The sequence below is a fragment of the Mustela nivalis genome (assembly GCF_964662115.1).
Source record: "Mustela nivalis genome assembly, chromosome: 1".
NCBI classification, from domain to species: domain Eukaryota; kingdom Metazoa; phylum Chordata; class Mammalia; order Carnivora; family Mustelidae; genus Mustela; species Mustela nivalis.
This window is the reverse complement of record NC_139020.1, coordinates 185,319,288-185,337,575: the sequence shown is the minus strand read 5'-3', so window position 1 is coordinate 185,337,575 and position 18,288 is coordinate 185,319,288. Positions and strand designations below refer to the sequence as shown.

The 18,288-nt window shown below is 41.0% G+C and overlaps 1 protein-coding gene across 2 annotated transcripts in view; it reads left to right on the top strand.

Moving 5' to 3' along the window:
• Window positions 1–18,288, top strand: part of SYNPR (synaptoporin) — a 314,225-nt gene that overhangs the window by 177,730 nt on the left and 118,207 nt on the right. For both annotated transcript variants that reach the window (XM_082727135.1, XM_082727136.1), the window contains one exon: window positions 16,030–16,154. In XM_082727135.1, coding sequence (XP_082583261.1) covers window positions 16,030–16,154 — 125 coding nt within the window. The remainder of the gene's footprint in view (window positions 1–16,029; window positions 16,155–18,288) is intronic.

Here is an 18,288-nt window from a genome sequence, read left to right as displayed (position 1 = left end):
CTGAAGACAACTGGAAGGAGTGGGATGAGAAATCTAAGTTGGAGGGGTAGGGGTAGACTGGAAAGTGCCTTAGAGATAGTGGTGGCCTGAAAAGTAACTGAGGAATATGTATGAGGCACATGTCCTAGTAGGAGGCATAAATAATCTACCACCGGCTGTAGTTCTGATAAATTGTTCTTCTCTTTCAGGACAGTTGAGTCTTAGTCTGAAGTTCTTGGATAGCTGAATGTGTCCTAATAGAGAGTCTCAAAGCATCTTTGAATCTACAGCATCTGTGTGATAATTTTTAAATACATTAGTGATGAGAATTTTTCTATAAAGGAAGCTTATAGCCTTCAGCAACTTCCCAAAGAGTAAACTGAGGTAAAACAGCAGCCCACAGATAGTCCCCATATCAACCCAGCAGGACTTTCCTAGATGACCACTATCAAATATCCCCCAAAACAAAGTCCATCTTATTCCAACTTCCAAGATGATGTCACTTCCTGGAATGTTGCCATTCAAATATTGTAACTCTTACTTATCTACTTTTATCATATTGTTTCTGCCTTTTTCCATTACAGGATTTCAAATTTCATGTGGATACCTTTCCTTCTAACTTCTAGTTCTGCTTACCTCCTTTTAGGCTCTTACTTGAATCACTTTGAATCATCCACCCTCCCAAATACTTGGAAATAAAGTTGTGTATTCTTCCCTATTTGGAGGGAGAACCTCAAAATACAACCCTGGAATGTATTTTTATCTGCTCAACAAATTAATATTAAATACCTGCTATGAGCTACGCATCACATCTACCCTGATGACAAACAATTCTGTCATGTTGATCCTTATTCACATTCATCAAAGAACTTGCATGATTCTCCAGCTCATGCAATTCCCACGTTTTAGAATTATGTCACTGTGTTTTTGCATGACTTAATTCCCATGAACAAATACAACTCTCTGATAGCATTTGAACCTTGCTCAATGTGTTAGAAGGTGCTCTAAATATAATCGGGGAGCCAGAAACTACATTTTTTAGGAAAGGTCACTTGCTCTTTTAGTTATGAAATCACTGGATGGCTCCAATCTGCAGTCCCTTTTGCAGTGCTGAAGTGGATGGGGTAATATTTATGTCTCTGCTTAGCAGTTCGGTCTATATGAACTCCACTCAACAATGTTAGTACTCAGAAATGAAAACCAATATATTAAATATTAAGTAATTTGATATATTTTATTACCTCTTGAATTTAATCAACAGAAAGACGTTATTGAATGATGGTGGGGATTTTTGTCTTGTTGCCTAGGAAATGCTGTCCTTTACGTGGCACGTATAGTCCTTTAGGCTACGGTGATCTTTCATCTCATTAAAACATAATGAGAAAAAGCTGCTCTTTCATAATGAGGCAGAACTAAATGGGCTCTTAGAACAATCAATAAAAGATTATTAAGAAAGAAAATTTTGTTAAAAAATATATTTTCTTCTAAGTCCTGCAGTATTATAATAATAGAACAGAGTGAGACTTCCTCGCTGTAAAAAGCATTTTTCTCAGGAATTTTGATTAAGATTGTTTTTGAATATCTTTGAAAAAGAAAACATGAAAACTGTTTACATATATTAAATTAAAAAACGATTGAATTTTGTCTATATATGTACATTCACATCTAGGTTCATTTATAATCTGATCTCAGTTGTTAAAAACTTCGAATAATGGAAATTTTCAGACAAAAAAACAGGGAATAATTTAATGAGCCTCTGTTTATTCATCACTTACCTCCAACAATAATCAACTCATAGCCAGGGTTGTTCCTTTTTTTTTTTTTTTTTTTAAATTTTATTTATTTATTTGACAGAGAGATCACAAGTAGACGGAGAGAGAGGCAGGCAGAGAGAGAGAGAGAGAGAGAGAGAGAGAAGCAGGCTCCCTGCTGAGCAGAGAGCCTGATATGGGACTCGATCCCAGGACCCTGAGATCGTGACCTGAGCCGAAGGCAGTGGCTTAACGCACTGAGCCACCCAGGCGCCCAGGGTTGTTCCTTTTTATGCTCCTCTTGTTATAACTTTTTCCCAGGCATCCTATCAGTTTTCTCATAAATAAATTGGTATGTATCTCTCAAAGTAGTTGAATACAAAAGCACCACAATACTGTATCTAACATTTTAAAAATTAGCAGTAAATCAATATCATTAAATATCTACAAATTCCCAAAAGTCTCATTTAATTTCATGATTTTTTATGGTTTCCTTAAATCTGAATGCTTTTTAAATCCATCATTGGATTGATATATCTCTTAAAACCTTTTTAATCTATAAGTTCCTCTCTGTCAGCCTCCCCCTCCAATCTTTCTCTCATGCATGCTGTCCATTTTTGTTATTTGTTGTTGTTCTTGAACAAACAAGGTGTTCTCCCTTGTAGAGTTTCTCAGGATCTGGATTTTACTGGTTTAGTCCCCGTGGTGTCATTTTACATGTTCCTGTCCCTTCTATACTGTTTTGTAAATTGGCACTTAGGAATAGAGGCTTGCTGAAATTCAGAGTGTGAATGAGTGATTGAATGATTGATTGATTGATTTCCTCTTGCCAAGAATATGTCACAGTTGGTGAGGTCTTCTTCTATTAGATTAAGGCACATAATATCTGATTGTGTCTTTTTTTGTGTTATCAGTCATCTGTGCTTACATTTATTAATTCATGAAGGGTCATATCTGAACTCAGACTGCCAGAGCAAAGCCTCAGAACCTGGGTGGCGTAAATAACAGAAATTTATTTCTGACAGTTCTGGAGGCTGACAAGCCCAAAGTCAAGGTGCTGGCAAGATAGATTTCATTCTGAGGCCTCCTCTTTTGGCTTGTAGGACTTTACCTTCTTACTTACTGTGTGTTCCCATAGCCTTTCCCTGGTGAGTGTGTCTGCAAGGGAAAAAGACAGAGAAGCAGGAAGCTTTGGTGTTTCCTCTTACAAGGATACCAGTCCTACTGGATCAGGGCCCTACCCTTAGGACTTAACCTTAATTACTTCCTTAGAGTTGACATCTTCAAATACAGCCACTCTGGAAATTCAGGCTTCAACATATGAACTTGGGTGGGACGCAAACATTCAGTCCATAATAAATTGCAAAATGGTGATATTCCAATTCTATCATTCCTTCTTCATTATTAGGGGAATAGTTTTATAAATGGGAAATTTCCTCTCTTCTACTGTTTAGTCACTTATAAATAGCACTCATAAAGAAAATGTAAGATAAATGACTGATTCTTCCCTTTCAGTTACTAGTTTATAAAATAATGGGTTCGTTCACTAATATCCTATAACGGTGACCAATTAGATTTTTAATTTTGGTTGTTTCTTTTAGTATGGATTCAAACTGTCATTCCCTATCTGAGTGGTATTGGACAAATCCCTTAACCCCTCTAAGCCTTAGTTTACCTAACTCTGAAATGGGGATGATGATGGTATCTACCTCCCAGAGTGATGAGATTTCAGAGATAACAATGTCTCTAAAGCACCCAAGCACACTATTGGTCACAGAGTCTCACTAAGTAAAAACATCTGTGTTCTTATCATGATTTGAATTATAATCAGAAAATATTACTTTAGAATCTACTTCAAACTACTCCTATAGAACTTCTACTCTACTATTTTGAGTATTTTTCAATATGAATAATATGCTGCCTTTTACCTGCCTTTTTAAGGCTTGCTCTTTTTCTCCATCGTGTAATCAAAATAATACATCGTGGCAAGTTGTCTCTTATGACACAGTTGATTTGATGACCATGCTTCATGTTTGAGAGGTTCAGAGGTTTTGACCCAGAAATCAAATGGCCAAAAAATCAGAATGTTCAACAAGTGTATGAATGTTTCAAAGTTTGAACAGTTTAGAGATGCAACTGGCCAGTGAGGTGTTCAAAGGAAGTAGAACATGGGGAAGGCCTTTAAATCTCTAAACACAACTATTTGCATGTTTCAGAATTCTTCTGACAACAACTCTAAGAGTAATTCTGAGCTCACGTAATCATGTGCTCAAATATAATGCCTGTTTATATGCATGGCTTGCATTTGGTAAGTCCTAGGTATTATTTAATATAGCCACAAAGCACCAAAAAAAAAAACAAAAATAAGCAAAAAAAAAAAATCAACTGCTGCTCTTTTCATGGGGTTCTGTGCTTGTCTTTCATCAAGGAGAAGCTGAATTTACAACACAATTTTTTTTTTTTTTTTTTGGTGGGTATTAAGGAGAGTACCTATGCATGGAGCACCGGGTGTGATCCATAAACAATAAATCTTGGAATACTGAAAAAATAAAGTTAAAAAAAGAGACATTAAAGAAAAAATAGCCAAGAGCCAGAAAAAAAATATATAAAAATAAAGGAGAAGAAATGAGAGAAACTTCTTTTGTAAGGAGCCATGCAGTCTAGTAAAAAGAATTAATTGAGTGTAGCCAATTCCTTATGGATCAGTTTTTTTTTTCCCAAAATAATCTGATATTCTAATTTGCTTTAAGGATATAAATACAACTCTAGGTCATGAAATGTTTAAATTTTAAAGAAGAGATGTCAAATATACTGAATTCAACTGGGATAGAATCCCAACTTGACTTTTATTTTCTGAATATAGTATCAAAGCAGACTCTTTTTAAAAAATGGGGTTTACAGGTCGTGACTTATCTTCCGTTTAAGAAAAAAATCTAGTCATTCTATATTATCATGAAAGTATGGCTTCTGGCAAAGGATAGCTCACGCCAACATACTCAAAACATGTTATCAGACTACAAAATGATAGCTGTGTTCCCTGGGCATATCTTGCTTTAATTTTCTTGTCAAGCAGAAGTATGTGGTTAAGATATCTATCATCAGTGATTTTCTTCAATGCTGTAGAGACGGTTATGATAGGTAAGAAAGTTCATGAAGTCCATATCACAGAAAAATGTCAAGTTCAAAAACACTACAATAAGCAAGAAATTAATTCAAAAGACTCTCATCAGGTGTCAGAGAAATGGTGTCAGTTCTGGGTGAGAGGCTCTGCTGAATTTTTATTTTTTCTCATTATTCCATTATGACAGATATGAGAGAATTAGAGTTGATTCCTTTAAAAATAATTGCCGTCACTGAATCTGATGAAAGATAAGTTGCACTTTTTAACTCAACTGATGATGGAAGTATACTTGGGCCCTATGTTCACATGGTGTATTTTGAAATATTTTTACCTTGATCTAGAGAGTGACTTTGCCAAAATATTTTAATAACTAAGCAGGTCAAAAATATTATTCCATTTACATCATCTGAAAATGTAAATAATTTGAAGGTATTATTGAAGACAATTCCAGAAGGGAGTGGGGCTTTTTTGATTTTATATTTTTCTTCATCCAAATGAAAGTTAAAAACAGCACCACCATCTAATGACAGGCTCAAATTACTCAGGTTACTCAGAGGTTGTCTAAATTTGCAATTTTAATAAAATCTTTTTTTAGTTACAAAAGTTATACACGCTTATTGGCAGAAATTGAAACAATACAAAAACAATGAGGGGCACCTGGGTGGCTCAGCCAGTTAAGCAACGGACTTTTGATTTCAGCTCAGGTCATGATCTCAGGGTCATGGGATGAGCGCCATGTTGGGCTCCGTGCTCAGTGGGGAATCTGAGATTCTCTTCCTCTCCTCCTCCCTCTTCCTCTGCCACTCTCCCCCCAACTTGTTCGCGTTCACACTCTATCTCTCTCAAATAAAAAAATCTTTAAAAAAGAAAAGAAACAATATAAAAATAATGAAAAACTGAATTTCTGGGGCACCTGGGTGTCTCAGTCAGTTAAGCATCTGCCTTTGGCTCAGGTCATGATCCCAGGGTCCTGGGATCAAGCCCCGCATCAAGCTCCCTGCTCAGTGGAGAGTCTGCTTCTCCCTCTTCCTCTGCCACTCCCCCTGCTTATGCCCTCTCACTCTCTCTCACTCACTCTCCCTCTATCTCAAATAAATAAATAAATAAAATTTTTAAAAAAAGAAAAGAAAAACAATTTCTGCCTCCAAAGTCCAATTCTCAGTGGTAACAACTGGTGATACTTCAGTGTTTCCTTTCTAGACCTTTACAAATCTATTTAATATATACATGTATAGTATACTTGGCAATTTGCTTTTCTTTTTCTTTGCAAAAAGATGAACAACTTTCTATACTGCTATTCATTCTTTTACACTATTGCATAATATTCCATTGGCTGAATATCTCAGAATTTATTTGATTATTCTATATTTTTATAAGCGTGAAGATTGTTTCCAATTTATATTTACTATTTCAACCATGCATTTTACTTCAAAGATTTATCAGGCTTTAATGCTGGAAAATAAAATTCAAGCAGAAATTGACATTTCAACTATGGGTAGGTGTTAAATTAAACCTATTCTGTGTGCCTATTATATGAGGCACAGGACTTCCTAGGTACTGTCTAGGACAAGGGAAATGACCATGCAGCTGGCATGTCCATGGACACAGCAGCCATTTTGTGACTATGAGGTCAAGACCATAAGAACCAAAGAGATGTGTGTATAGATGTCATCAATTCTGGACTTCTCAATATGTATGAAAAGTAAACCTTTTTTCTTTAAACCCCTATAGGTCAAGTGTTCTGTTACCTGTGACCAAATATTTTTATTCATTGATCCAGTCTCTGAACTGCACATTTAAGACCAGGAAAGCAGAAGCATCTTCTGCTTTGTAAGTAATTTGGAGCTCTTTGTCTGTAGCGCAGAATTCCTCACGCAATGGTATGAAGTACCAGTTCTGTAAGGCTGCTTTTGCCTGGGAGGATTTCACACAAATCACAAAGTAGGTAGAAGGGCACAATATCCAGTATTTGACAGGTAGCATGAAATAAAATGCAGTGTGGAAGATACTGTTGCTGGTTAAGAACACAGATAGTTATGTACAATGACAGGAGGAAACATACAGCTCTACATGGGAAAGCTTTTTGATGGTAGCTTTCAGGGCCTCCCTATAGGATACAATTATATTGTCTTCCAGGGACAACTTGCAGTTTATCTCTACATAAAGGTTCTGTCTGAGGTTTTACAGGGTTATTCACAGAAGCTTTCTGGGTCAGAATATTGCAGTAACCATAAACTGATAGTGAAGAACATGCTTGGTCAATTTCCTTGGAAAAATCCAATTATCAGCAAGAGAAGACACACTAAAAGAAAGAATTAGACAAAGATGAGTAGAAATAGAACATTAGGTTTTAAATGTGTTCATCAGTCTGCTGGGGGCCTCCTGGGTGACCAGTGGGGTGTTAGGGACGCCACAGTTAATCAAAAACTCGTTCTGCACCAGAAGCTAACTTGGCAGTCAACTTCACTTTTCCAGGGCTGCTATTGAGACAATCAGCTCCTGGAAACAACTGTGTTCCCAGAAATGCTCTTGGGGGAGGGGGGGGTTCTTGGGACAAATGGCTCATCAGCCCAAGACAAATCATAAAAGGAGAAGGGACAAGAGGGATTCATCAGAGGGGAGTGGAGGAGAGGGAATCGGGTCCCTTTAACCTGTAAACTGTTGAATGACAGAGATGTGTGGAAGTGAGCAAGCTGTCAGCCCCGCTGTGGCTGACAGGGGGGACTTGTGCAGTGTAATTGACATGACCTACTCACAACAAGCTAAGTGTTCCTGTCATGCCAGACTCTATCTCCCCTCCCCTGGTGACCTGTGATACTAGCGTGAAGGTCTGTGTTGCTGAGGCAAAATGCCTGAGCTACACGGGCATCCATTTGGATGATCAGGACTTTGTCCTGTGGATGCTTTCGTTAGTCCTCATCTGGCTTTCTGAGCATTGATGATGAGAACAGCTTCCCATGCCCCGTAACTGGCATTTCTGTGTTAGTCTTCCCATAGCATGTGCTAGCCAAGAGAGACCCCGGTCACAGCCCTGGGAAAGTTGAGAAGAAGGAAGATAAACTTCAGAGAAAGGCAGGTCTGAGTTCAAACCATGATGACTTCACACATCAAAAAAACTGTGTATGGCCTTGGGTTTTATCAGCTATTAAATGAGGGATTGTGTTTCTACTTCCCGGGGCCGTTGAGAGGATGAAACAAGCTAATGTAAATAATGTACTTATTGAAGAGACTGGCACAGAGAACCACATATAATTGTTTTATTGTTACTGTTGTCAGCATAATGTTTGTTATTGTTTTCAGTGCCCAAATAGGCTTTTCTGTGCACTACACCCTCTTGTCTTCTCTTGGCCATTCACTCCTTGGCAAAATGTAGGAGCCGTAAAGGAGGTTTTGGCGCAGCCGGGGATATAAACATGACTGGGACATGGTCCTCTGGGCACAGGGGGTTTAGACCCTAGATAAGTAAGACACTTGCTGGTCTTCCAGAACCCTGTCCCTTCTTCTCTCACTCCACACTCTCCGTGGCAACCACCACGGCCTGTCTGAAATGCGAATTTGTCGTGCCTCTCCCCTGCTGAAATCCTAATCCCCTCCTAAAACTGGGGTTTCTTCAGGTTTGGGGGGGCTTCTTCCCAGGGACAGACTATTTCCAGAAGGGGTGGTTAGTTAATATGTTTGGCATTGTGGAGCAGGGTCTTTGTTGTCAGTATTCCATTCTGTCCTCCAAGCAGCTACAGACATACATACACGAATAGACGGAGTTGGATGTGGCTGGAAACCGCCCAGGAGTCGTAGTTTGGGGATCCCTGCTAGACCAGACCTGAAGCATCCCTGCCCTCCTCCATCCCTTGTTCCCGCCTTGCAGCATCTGCCCTCGTTGGGCCGACTGCTCAGCCCGAGTGTCCCTCACTTGCCCACTTGAGAGTCTTTGACTTGCTGCTGTCTCTGCCTAGAAGACTCTTCTTCTCCCTCTTACCTGGATAAATCTGGCAGGTTTCCTGATTCCTCCTTAGCTGACCACTTCTCCAGATAGTTCTTCCTCATTTCTCCTCCACTCCTCTGCAAGGACATACCATAGGTGCCGTATTTTCCTCTAACACGCTCCAATGACACAAAAAAACACTATCGCGGTGCCTTTTCATTCACTTGTCTGTATCCCCGAATACACAGCAGGTCCGCTAGAGGTGGAGGAGGGAATTATATTTACTTATTTAGTCGACAAGTATTTAGGGAATCCCTACTTCATGCCAAGCATTGTACGAGATGGTAGAGATCCAGCAGTTGACAAAGATAAGTATGTTACCTTTCCTCGGGGACGTGGTCAAACAAAACATAAACAGATGAATAAATAATGCCAACGAAGACAGATTATAAGACATCTGTCTCTGTAAAAACAAAGACAGGGAATAATGGGGCCGGGGTTGGGTGGACTGAGGGTCAGGAAGCCTGCTCTGGAGAATATGGTCAAAGAAGACCTCCTATTTATAAAGGAGCTCAGCTAACTTAGAGGGCTGGGGGGATGAGAGTGTGAAAAGCTGGAAGCTGAGAGGCATGAGATAAGGTGTGCCAAGAGGAACAATTCCTTTTATTAATGTAATCCTAGGGCATGTTACAGTGCCTGAACAGTAATGGGCCCTTGGTCGGGTTTCGATAACTGTTTCAGTGACAGCCACCGAAACAGATCCTGGGACAAGAATTTTGACTCAAGAAGTTTACCTGGAAGGTGATACCAAGAGGCACGATGATGAGGAGGAAGTTGAGACAGGGAAAGGAGGAAGGCCCGTGACAGATATGAATGACCAGAGAGAGACGTTGCTGTAGACTACGGAGGCTCCATCTCAAAGGGCAGCCTCTGAGAAACTGTACTAAACACGCCCCAGAGTTTCCCCAGCAGAGGGGCAGGAACACTGGGGTTTTGTCCACTCATTTCTATCCCAAATTGGTTGGAAGCCGGCAGAGAATTAAGTCCAGGGGACTTCCACCATGCCGCAGTCACAGGCCGGACACCTTCCTGCTGCCCAAGGGGGCCCTCAGCAAAGAGGCTCAGGGGTTGGAGGGCGGAGCCTTGGGTCTGTGCATGGACCAGACTGGCTCCCTGAGGCTGCAGGTGAGGCTCAGCTGAGGCGCTAGAGGCAAGGCATCAGGAGCTTCTGCTACAATAACTCTGTGAATAAGTGACTGAGTGATAAAAGGATGAATAGTTGTAGCCAATGGAGGAGAAGAGAATCAATGCAATAAGCCCAAGGTGAGTGGTATGAAATAACAGGAAATACGGGATAGGAGGGATGAGTCAATGAAATAAACCCAAGGCTCTTGCTCCTGGGGAGAGTCCAGGAAGGCCCCGCAGTGTGCTGGCACCCAACTGATGGTGCACTTCTCCTTCTAATCAAGTTTGCCGGTACTAAGACGGTAGCTTGGAGTAGGCCATGGCAGAAGTAGTCACATCATGGAAACTGGCAAGTCAAATGCTAGAAATCAATAGCATTCCTGGAGTTTTGGTTGTCAGTGCATAGCTCAGTGGCATCGTGAGTATGATGAGTACCTGGTTTCAATTTTCCAATCTCTGTCATACTAGTCTCCTTATACTCACTTTATTTCTTCCAAGGTAGACTTCATGCCTGAGGTTGTGCATCAGGCCATAGGAAATGTCCCCTCCCTAACTTTCCTACAGACCACAGGTCCCTGTGAGAGCCATTAATCAACCTGATTTCCTGTCCTCCTCTAACCTATTGCTTTCCACTATGCCTCACAAATTAACCAGAACGATTAATAGCATCTTTCATTGATATTCCTTGTGTGGTTTAATTAGTTCTGAGGAGGAAGCCGCTTGCCGTCTTTTCAGGGAAAAACCTTTGGTAACATTAAGTGTGCAAAGATGTGCCTGCTATGGCTGGTTTTGGTTTATGGGTGCTTATGAAGCCAGAAAATGCAAAGGAATGCTTCTGTCTCTTTCACCTGAATATATTTCTAATCAGTCTGCATGCAAGGGAAATCTCTGCTGGTTAATTATGTCCATTTAGAGAATAATTTTTTGTTGTTAGGAACAGAGCTGTAGATCACCCAAGACAGTAGTGAAATGAGAGTTCATCGCAGGAGATTTATTTCTGTCTCTTGAATTCAAGGGAAGTGAATGATTGGGACAGTGGCTATGATCATTGATTATCTTAGAATGTGCTGGAGGGTGAGGTGTCTGCTTTGTTTGAGATTTGGAAGCTTGAGGAAAGATAGCCGCATAAAGATTTTATAATTTCACTCGGTTGGGTAAGTGGACTTTTACTTCAAGGTTATGACCCTAGTATCTACAAAGGTGAGTAGATTGCATTACCAGAAGGAACACAGTGCTGAGGATGTACACACAGAGCCCAGGATGTGGAAAAAATGACATCTGCGTGCATGTGCACACACACAGATTCCCTGTCTTCACATCTCTCATCAGATTGCTTGTCGTCCCTGCAGACCCAGTGGAGGTGTTTCTCCCTAGTCCTCTCTCATCGCTTCCTTATACCTCACATAGTCAGTCCCCTCAGGCCCTTCTCTCTCTTCAGACACAGGACCCGCCTCCAGTTTTCATTCCATCTTGGCCACATAGCCCCTCTTTCTCCCAGCATTTGCCTTGCAGAGTCGAGGATTTATAAGACACACAGACCTTCCTCTTGTTCATTTTAACGGCCTCTCCGAGGAATGGTTGTGAAGCTAAGGAAGCTTCTATCTCTTTACAATGTCTTCCAAGAACCTCCTTCTAAAATCCTCCATCCAATCAAGAGTGGAAGGAGGGAAGGATGGAAGAAAGGAAGGAAAGAAGGAAAAAGGGAGGGAGAACAAATTGAGCACAAAACATCCATTCTGCTTGACTAGTGAGCTTGCCTATATGTGCCGATGAGACACTGAAGAGAAACATGGAGAGCCTCAGACCACTACAGCATCATGGTGCATTTCTGGGCAAAGAGGATGGAACATTTGACAGTTACCTCCCACCCAGGTGGCTGGGAATTATTTTCCCTGCTAATTGTACAGCTAATTAGAAGAATGCTGACTCAGGGAGTCCACAGAGACAGGACTAGCTTCAACTCTACTCTAGCCCGGTAGGGACAAGTGAATTTTCCTCTGGAGTTCTTGGATTCTTCAGTAGTGTGGTGGTAGTAGTAATAGTAGCAGAGGAAGGAGGAGGAGGAGACGCTTTAATGTTTGCTGAGGGCTGTGAACTTGACGCTTTGCATATGTTCCCCCAGCTAAAGCACGCCAAACTCTGTGAGGTAAACACTATTATTCTCAGCCTCTTTCACGATCCGGTTGCCACACTGACCTTCCCCTGGCAAGCCTTTCCTCCCTTGGGGTTTCACTTGAGCTGTTCCCTCTTCCCAGAGCACTTCCCTCCACTCCGCACAGCTTCCTCTCCTTCATCCTCAAGGTCTTAGCTTACATGTGACTTTCCTCAGGTGTACCTCCCTGTCTAGAAGAGCCTCCCCGGGAAAACACATAACACGATTTGGAATTGCGTTCTTTCTGACTCTCCGCTATCCAGAGTTGAGCTCCACAGTGAGCAGCGGCCTCTTTGTCTTTGTGTTTTCTCTTTTTTATCTTCCTGTCGCCCCACAGCTGGAACCGAGTAAGTGCACCATTAAACATCTGCTGAATGAACCAGTGAATTAGTCCTGATTTAAGAGATGTAGGAACTGATGTTTGGAGAAGTTAAATAACCTGCTCAGTGTCAGACAGTTGAGAATTGGACTAAAACTCAGGTTCTGCCTGACTCCCACCACTGCTCTGCCCCCTAGGGAGGAGTGGCTGGGCAGACTTCTGGGAGGGAAACTGTGAGGGCATTTCTGAGTTCCCTCTCAACATTCCTCTTCAACACTAAGGGAATTTTGACCCACCAAAGAGCTTCCAGTCCCCTCTCCCCACTCTGTCTTGATGTATTCCAATTACAGAACTAGGCCCCTGGCTGATACAGTCTGAAGGAGTTGATTTACTCTCCCAAATATGGAATCAACCATGCCTGTAATACGTTATTCACTCAGCAGGATCTGACTCTCCGAGTGTTGTACCGACATTATCTGTTTAATCCTCACCCAACCCATGTGAATTTGATATCGGTCACACAGTGTGATTTCCCTTTAATCAGTAAAGACTGGGGGAAGGGAGAAAGTTAACCGGAAAGCCCGTGGGTATCTTATTTAACTGAAGTACAACGTCTTGTGTTTTCAGAGCTCGATAGAAGTTAAAAGAAAAACTAGTAGCATGTGCGGCTTTAACAGTCTGACACCTTCCTTCTATACATCTAACATTTTGAACAGTTAAATACATACTTATCATTCCATCTTACGTTCATTACATGGTAGTATTAATAATACCTTACTGTATATAAAGCACTTTAATGTAAGATGAAAAGCCAAGGGTAGTTCCCTTATAACTAGTAAGCACTGAAATTAACAGGATTTATCTTTATGTCCCTTCAACTCTAACTTGCTACATTTTCATGTTTCAAGTAATTTTTTAAAATGCACCTGCTTAGAGCCATTATGCTATTCTGCTACATCTTTAATATGGGAAAGCTAAGTTTCACACACACACACACACACACACCGGTGCCGTTAAGAGAAAGTAATGACACATATGTTAAGTGCCAGGCCCAATACCAGGCCCATAGTAGGCACTTAATAATGGCAAGAATAGACAACGCCATGTACAAGTGCTGGTTACACACTTAGGACTCTTGACCCATGGAAGTGGCCGTGTGTAACTACCACATAATCTCTGCATGAATTGAGAGGGGCTGCACATAAATATGTATTCCATCTTGTTGAGTTCTCTCAGTGACTCAAGAAGACACAGAGGACATTCCTGTCCTTCAGGTGAGGACGCCTGAATGGGGGAAGGGCTGTCTCCATAGCCACACCACAGAGTTGGGGCTCCATTACCCCACTCTTTCTTCTGGAAGAAGTCTTTCCAAAGGCAGGATTCTGACATGGCACGAAGCGCCGAGACATCCTGTATTTTATAATGCAACTTAGATTTAAGCACTGAGCACTTAAACTCACTTCCTCTTTATTCTTACCAATACTACCAGCTGACAGAAAGAGAGCATTTGGTCGTGAGAAGTGAGCAGATGCACACCACAGGGATAAAAATCCTGGTTCCCTTCAGCCTTGGTGTTCTGTGTGTATCAGCCCCAGATGGTGGAGTGGCTTAGAGTAGCTTCTGAACGCCTCCTCAAATGCTATTGATGAGGCAAATTAGGAAGCAAAGCAAAGCAAAACAGATCAGTTTTTCTGGAGTGCTTGGATTCTGGTTCACTGGGACTGTTGGTCGTGTCAGTTTAGCTAGAGAGTAAGTCTGAATTTCCTGTTTTATGGCTTGGAACATCTTACCACGGAGCCTTCCACATCCATTGGAGTAATAACATTTGTTAATATTTATTGAGTCCTGTCCTCTGCCAGGATCTGTTCTAAGTGCCTTGTACACGTTAACCCATATAAACACAGTTTTCTCTTACTATATCTACTATGTTTTTTGGTCAAGTTGTTTCCATTTTTAAAAAACTAATTTTAAAAACTAAAAACTTAAAACTGCCTCACATAGAAAAAAAAAAAAAGAGGTCCCCAAATATTCCTTTCCCCGTGAAGGTTTTATCATTAACCACCTTTTTCCTATTACAGTAAGATGGCCATTTGAGGCCAACAGCTCTGAAAGTCTTCACTACCGAGTAAGACTGAGATGGCAGGTGTTACGTATAATACTCCTTTTTGGCCTTCTGTGCTTTCTTTCTTTTCTTTTTAAAAAGATTTTATTTATTTATTTGGTAGAGAGAGAGATCACAAGTAGGCAGAAAGGCAGCCAGAGAGAGGGAGGCAAGCAGGCTCCCCCCTGAGCAGAGAGCCCGACTCGGGGCTCGATCCCAGGACCCTGGGATCATGACCCGAGCCGAAGGCAGAGGCTTAAGCCACTGAGCCACCCAGACGCCCCCTTCTGTGCTTTCTGACTAGACATGGTAACATTGCCAGTTCCATCAGCCTTCTTGTCCACAGCCACTCTCTGCTTTATATCATGAATAGCAAAATGACCCAGAAGAGTTATTATCAGTGCTGTTTTTACTGATGAGGAAACCAAGGCATGGGGAAATTAAGGAACCTTCCCAAGGTCACATTCCAGAGCCCATACACTTAACCCTTGCACAATAATTCTGCTTTACTGTACAAAATGAGCTAGTGTTCTTAATGGGACCCCAAGCTACCTTGAGAAGCTGAATTCCAAAATGAAAATAAAATAAGTGGGAGTATTGCAACATGGGTTAGTGTTAAGTGTGCTTGATTGACTTTCTTTGGAAATGAGCAGGAAATACTTTTGAATTTAGACAAACTAAGCAGACAAAGTTTAGCATTTGCTTCCCATCTTGGGCCATTCTTGGTCTCCCAGATGTATCTTCTTTCTTGAAGCCTTCCCTGATTTCTTGCTCCTAATGTTCGGTACCTAATTCCCACAGACCCATGTTCTATACCAGGATAGACTATCACATTAGTTGGTAACCAGTCAACCCTTCTAATAGTTGACAAAGAGCAACTAATACAGAGAGATAACAATCAGGGAGGCTTTGAGGCTGACCTATAATAAAATCAGATGCTCTGAAATAGTACCTTTTAGATACTCATCTACTCTTCCCCAGCCCTTTAGCTCTCAAATTCTGACTATGCCATTAAAAAACAAATAAACAAAAAAAAAACAAAAACAAAAACTATATTCCTCCAAAAGATAAAAAATGTTAATCGCAGAAAATACAGATAAAACCAAAGGAAGAAAGGAAAGAGACACCTCAAATTCTTTCTACCTGGAGACCTCTGTCATTAATCCCTCAGTATATGACTTTCCGGTTGTTTTAATGTGAGATCCTATCTCTACCTTCTGAGGCATGACAGCTCTTTACACAAACATGGATATTTTATATCGTGTTCAGTTTTCCTCCAAGCACAGTTACCCCAGCTTGCCAGATTATTTTTTTCAGACACCGCCTCTGCAGTTCCCATCATCCTCCTGGCTTTCATCTTCCTGCCTGAACCATATATGATGCCATATTTTAGAAGAACTGTAACCTCTCTCAACCCAGACACTGAACTCCTATGACATACTTCACTAGATTAGTGTGATTCTAATAACTCTTTTCTTTTGTTTCTTTGTTCTCCACAGCTTTTTGCAATCTTTGCATTTGCAACATGCGGTGGCTATTCCGGAGGCCTGCGGCTGAGTGTGGACTGTGTCAACAAGACGGAAAGTAACCTCAGCATTGACATAGCATTTGCCTACCCATTCAGGTAGGGAATGGCTGTTCATGCTCACAGAGAGGGCACTTCCTTCTTTCTTATTTTTGAGGAAGGGGAGGGACAGATGGAAAGAGAGAGGGAGAATCTTAAGCAAGCTCCACACACAAGGCAGAGCCCGATGCTGGGCTCGATCTCACCACCCTGAGATCATGACCTGAGCCACAATCAAGAGTCTGATCATCAACCAACTGAGCCACCCAGATGCCCCTACCTAGTATTTTTCTTTTTTAAGATTTTTATTTATTTGTCAGAGAGAGAGAGCATAAGCAGGGGGAGTGACAGGCAGAGGGAGAAGCAGACTCCCCACTGAGCAAAGAGCCCAATACAGGACTTGATCCCAGTGTCCTGGGATCATGACCTGAGCCAAAGTCAGATGCTTAACCGACTGAGCCACCCAGGTGTCCCCTGGTATTATTTTTTAAAACAACTTTCAGCACGATGTTTGGCATCTCCTTAATCTACTCTCTTGTTCACTTCATTTTAACTTTTATTGAGTAATCATTTTGTGTCAGACATGGTGCTGGCTCTGGAATAACAGAAAAAGGTAGAAATTGTCCCCTGAAAACTTTTCTTAAATAGGAAAGTACAATGTTTTCCGATATCTTTCCCATGAGCCCTTGATATTTAATGTTTAATAAAGAAGAGAAGGAGGGAGGGAGAGAAAGGGTGAGGGATAATTTTAAAATGTTATGATCAAATAAATTTAAGAAATACTTCTTAGAACTCTGCTTTTCTAATGCACATTTTGAATCACCAAGAGAAACACAACGTTTCCCAAATATGTTTGACCGCAGACACCTTCTCTCACTGAGCATCTCAGAGGATCTGCGTGTCATGGAACATGTCCTTATTATATAGATTTAGTGAAACTTTCCTAGTCTAAAACAAAAGTGCCTCAGCTCATAACCAATAAATCATGGGAAGTAGCATTTATACCAATATACTGAACGATTTTTAAGAGTAGAACTCACAAAAGCTGCAAACACCTTTGTTCAAGTAGATACTCTCTAAACTAATAAGACAGTACAAAGCTCAGAAATATTAAGCATAGATTCCCTGGTAATTTGGTAATAAAAGCTCCCTGTGTGAGTAGAAATGAGGCAAATGGGGTGGGGGAAGAAGTGCTTGATACTTCTGAAGTTCTGGATACGCTCCTTGGCTTATTGGAGAATGACCAAGCCAATGCACACTCACTGATCAATATGTGGGATCTAGGATAGAAGAAAAGAACTAGCAATGGCTGGGATCTAGCATAGGAGATAAGAAATGTCCATGGCTGGACAGCAAGGGTAGGATGCTTGGTAACATTATTTGTGAAATTGTAAAGTCTGCGTTGCCTTCTTCAGTGATTTTCTCCCAAATGATTGGTAGCAGCAGATGAGTCAAAGGTCAATCCATTAACATTTGAAGATCAGCAAGTCACTAGACATTGAGCACAGGTCTCTCTGTCTCTCACACTGGAAGATAGTAATCAAGAGACCTGTTTAGACAGGAAAACAGTGTCTGTTTTCTTTTGTTTTTGTTTTTGGTGGAGAGCAGGGTAATATATTTAATTTCATGCAATCCTTGGCTAAGTGTATACTTGAAAATACACTCCAAGCAAACAGTTTCTGGTATTGGGCTTAATTTTCTTCCTAAGATGTGTTACCAGCCCAATAAAAGGCAGCTGAAGAAATTGGATAAAAATGTTTATTGCCATCTATGAAGACAGGGGCCCACTTCTTTGAAATATTTTTACTTGGGTTCTGAGACAAAGATAATCTACCATTATTTTTTCAGTAGCAGACACTTGTCTTCCAACCACTTCCTTTCTAAGAAACTCCGTATTATTTTTTTAGTAGCAGACACTTATCTTCTAACCACTACCTTTCTCAGAAGCTCTGTATCTAGAACAGATGGGAGTCCCCAAGAAAGCTGAAGCTAGTGAGGAAAGGGGCTTCAAGCATAGAGCTGGTCTTCCTTCACCCCCTCCCTGCCACACACATCACCTCCTCCCCAGCTGCAGCACTTCCCATATCTCCTTAGAACCCTAGGTCTCCTATAAGCACTATAAAAACCACTCTTCTAGAAGAAAACAAGAAAGCTTTTGGCACTCAGCTTACCACATCTGTATAGCACTTAGCGT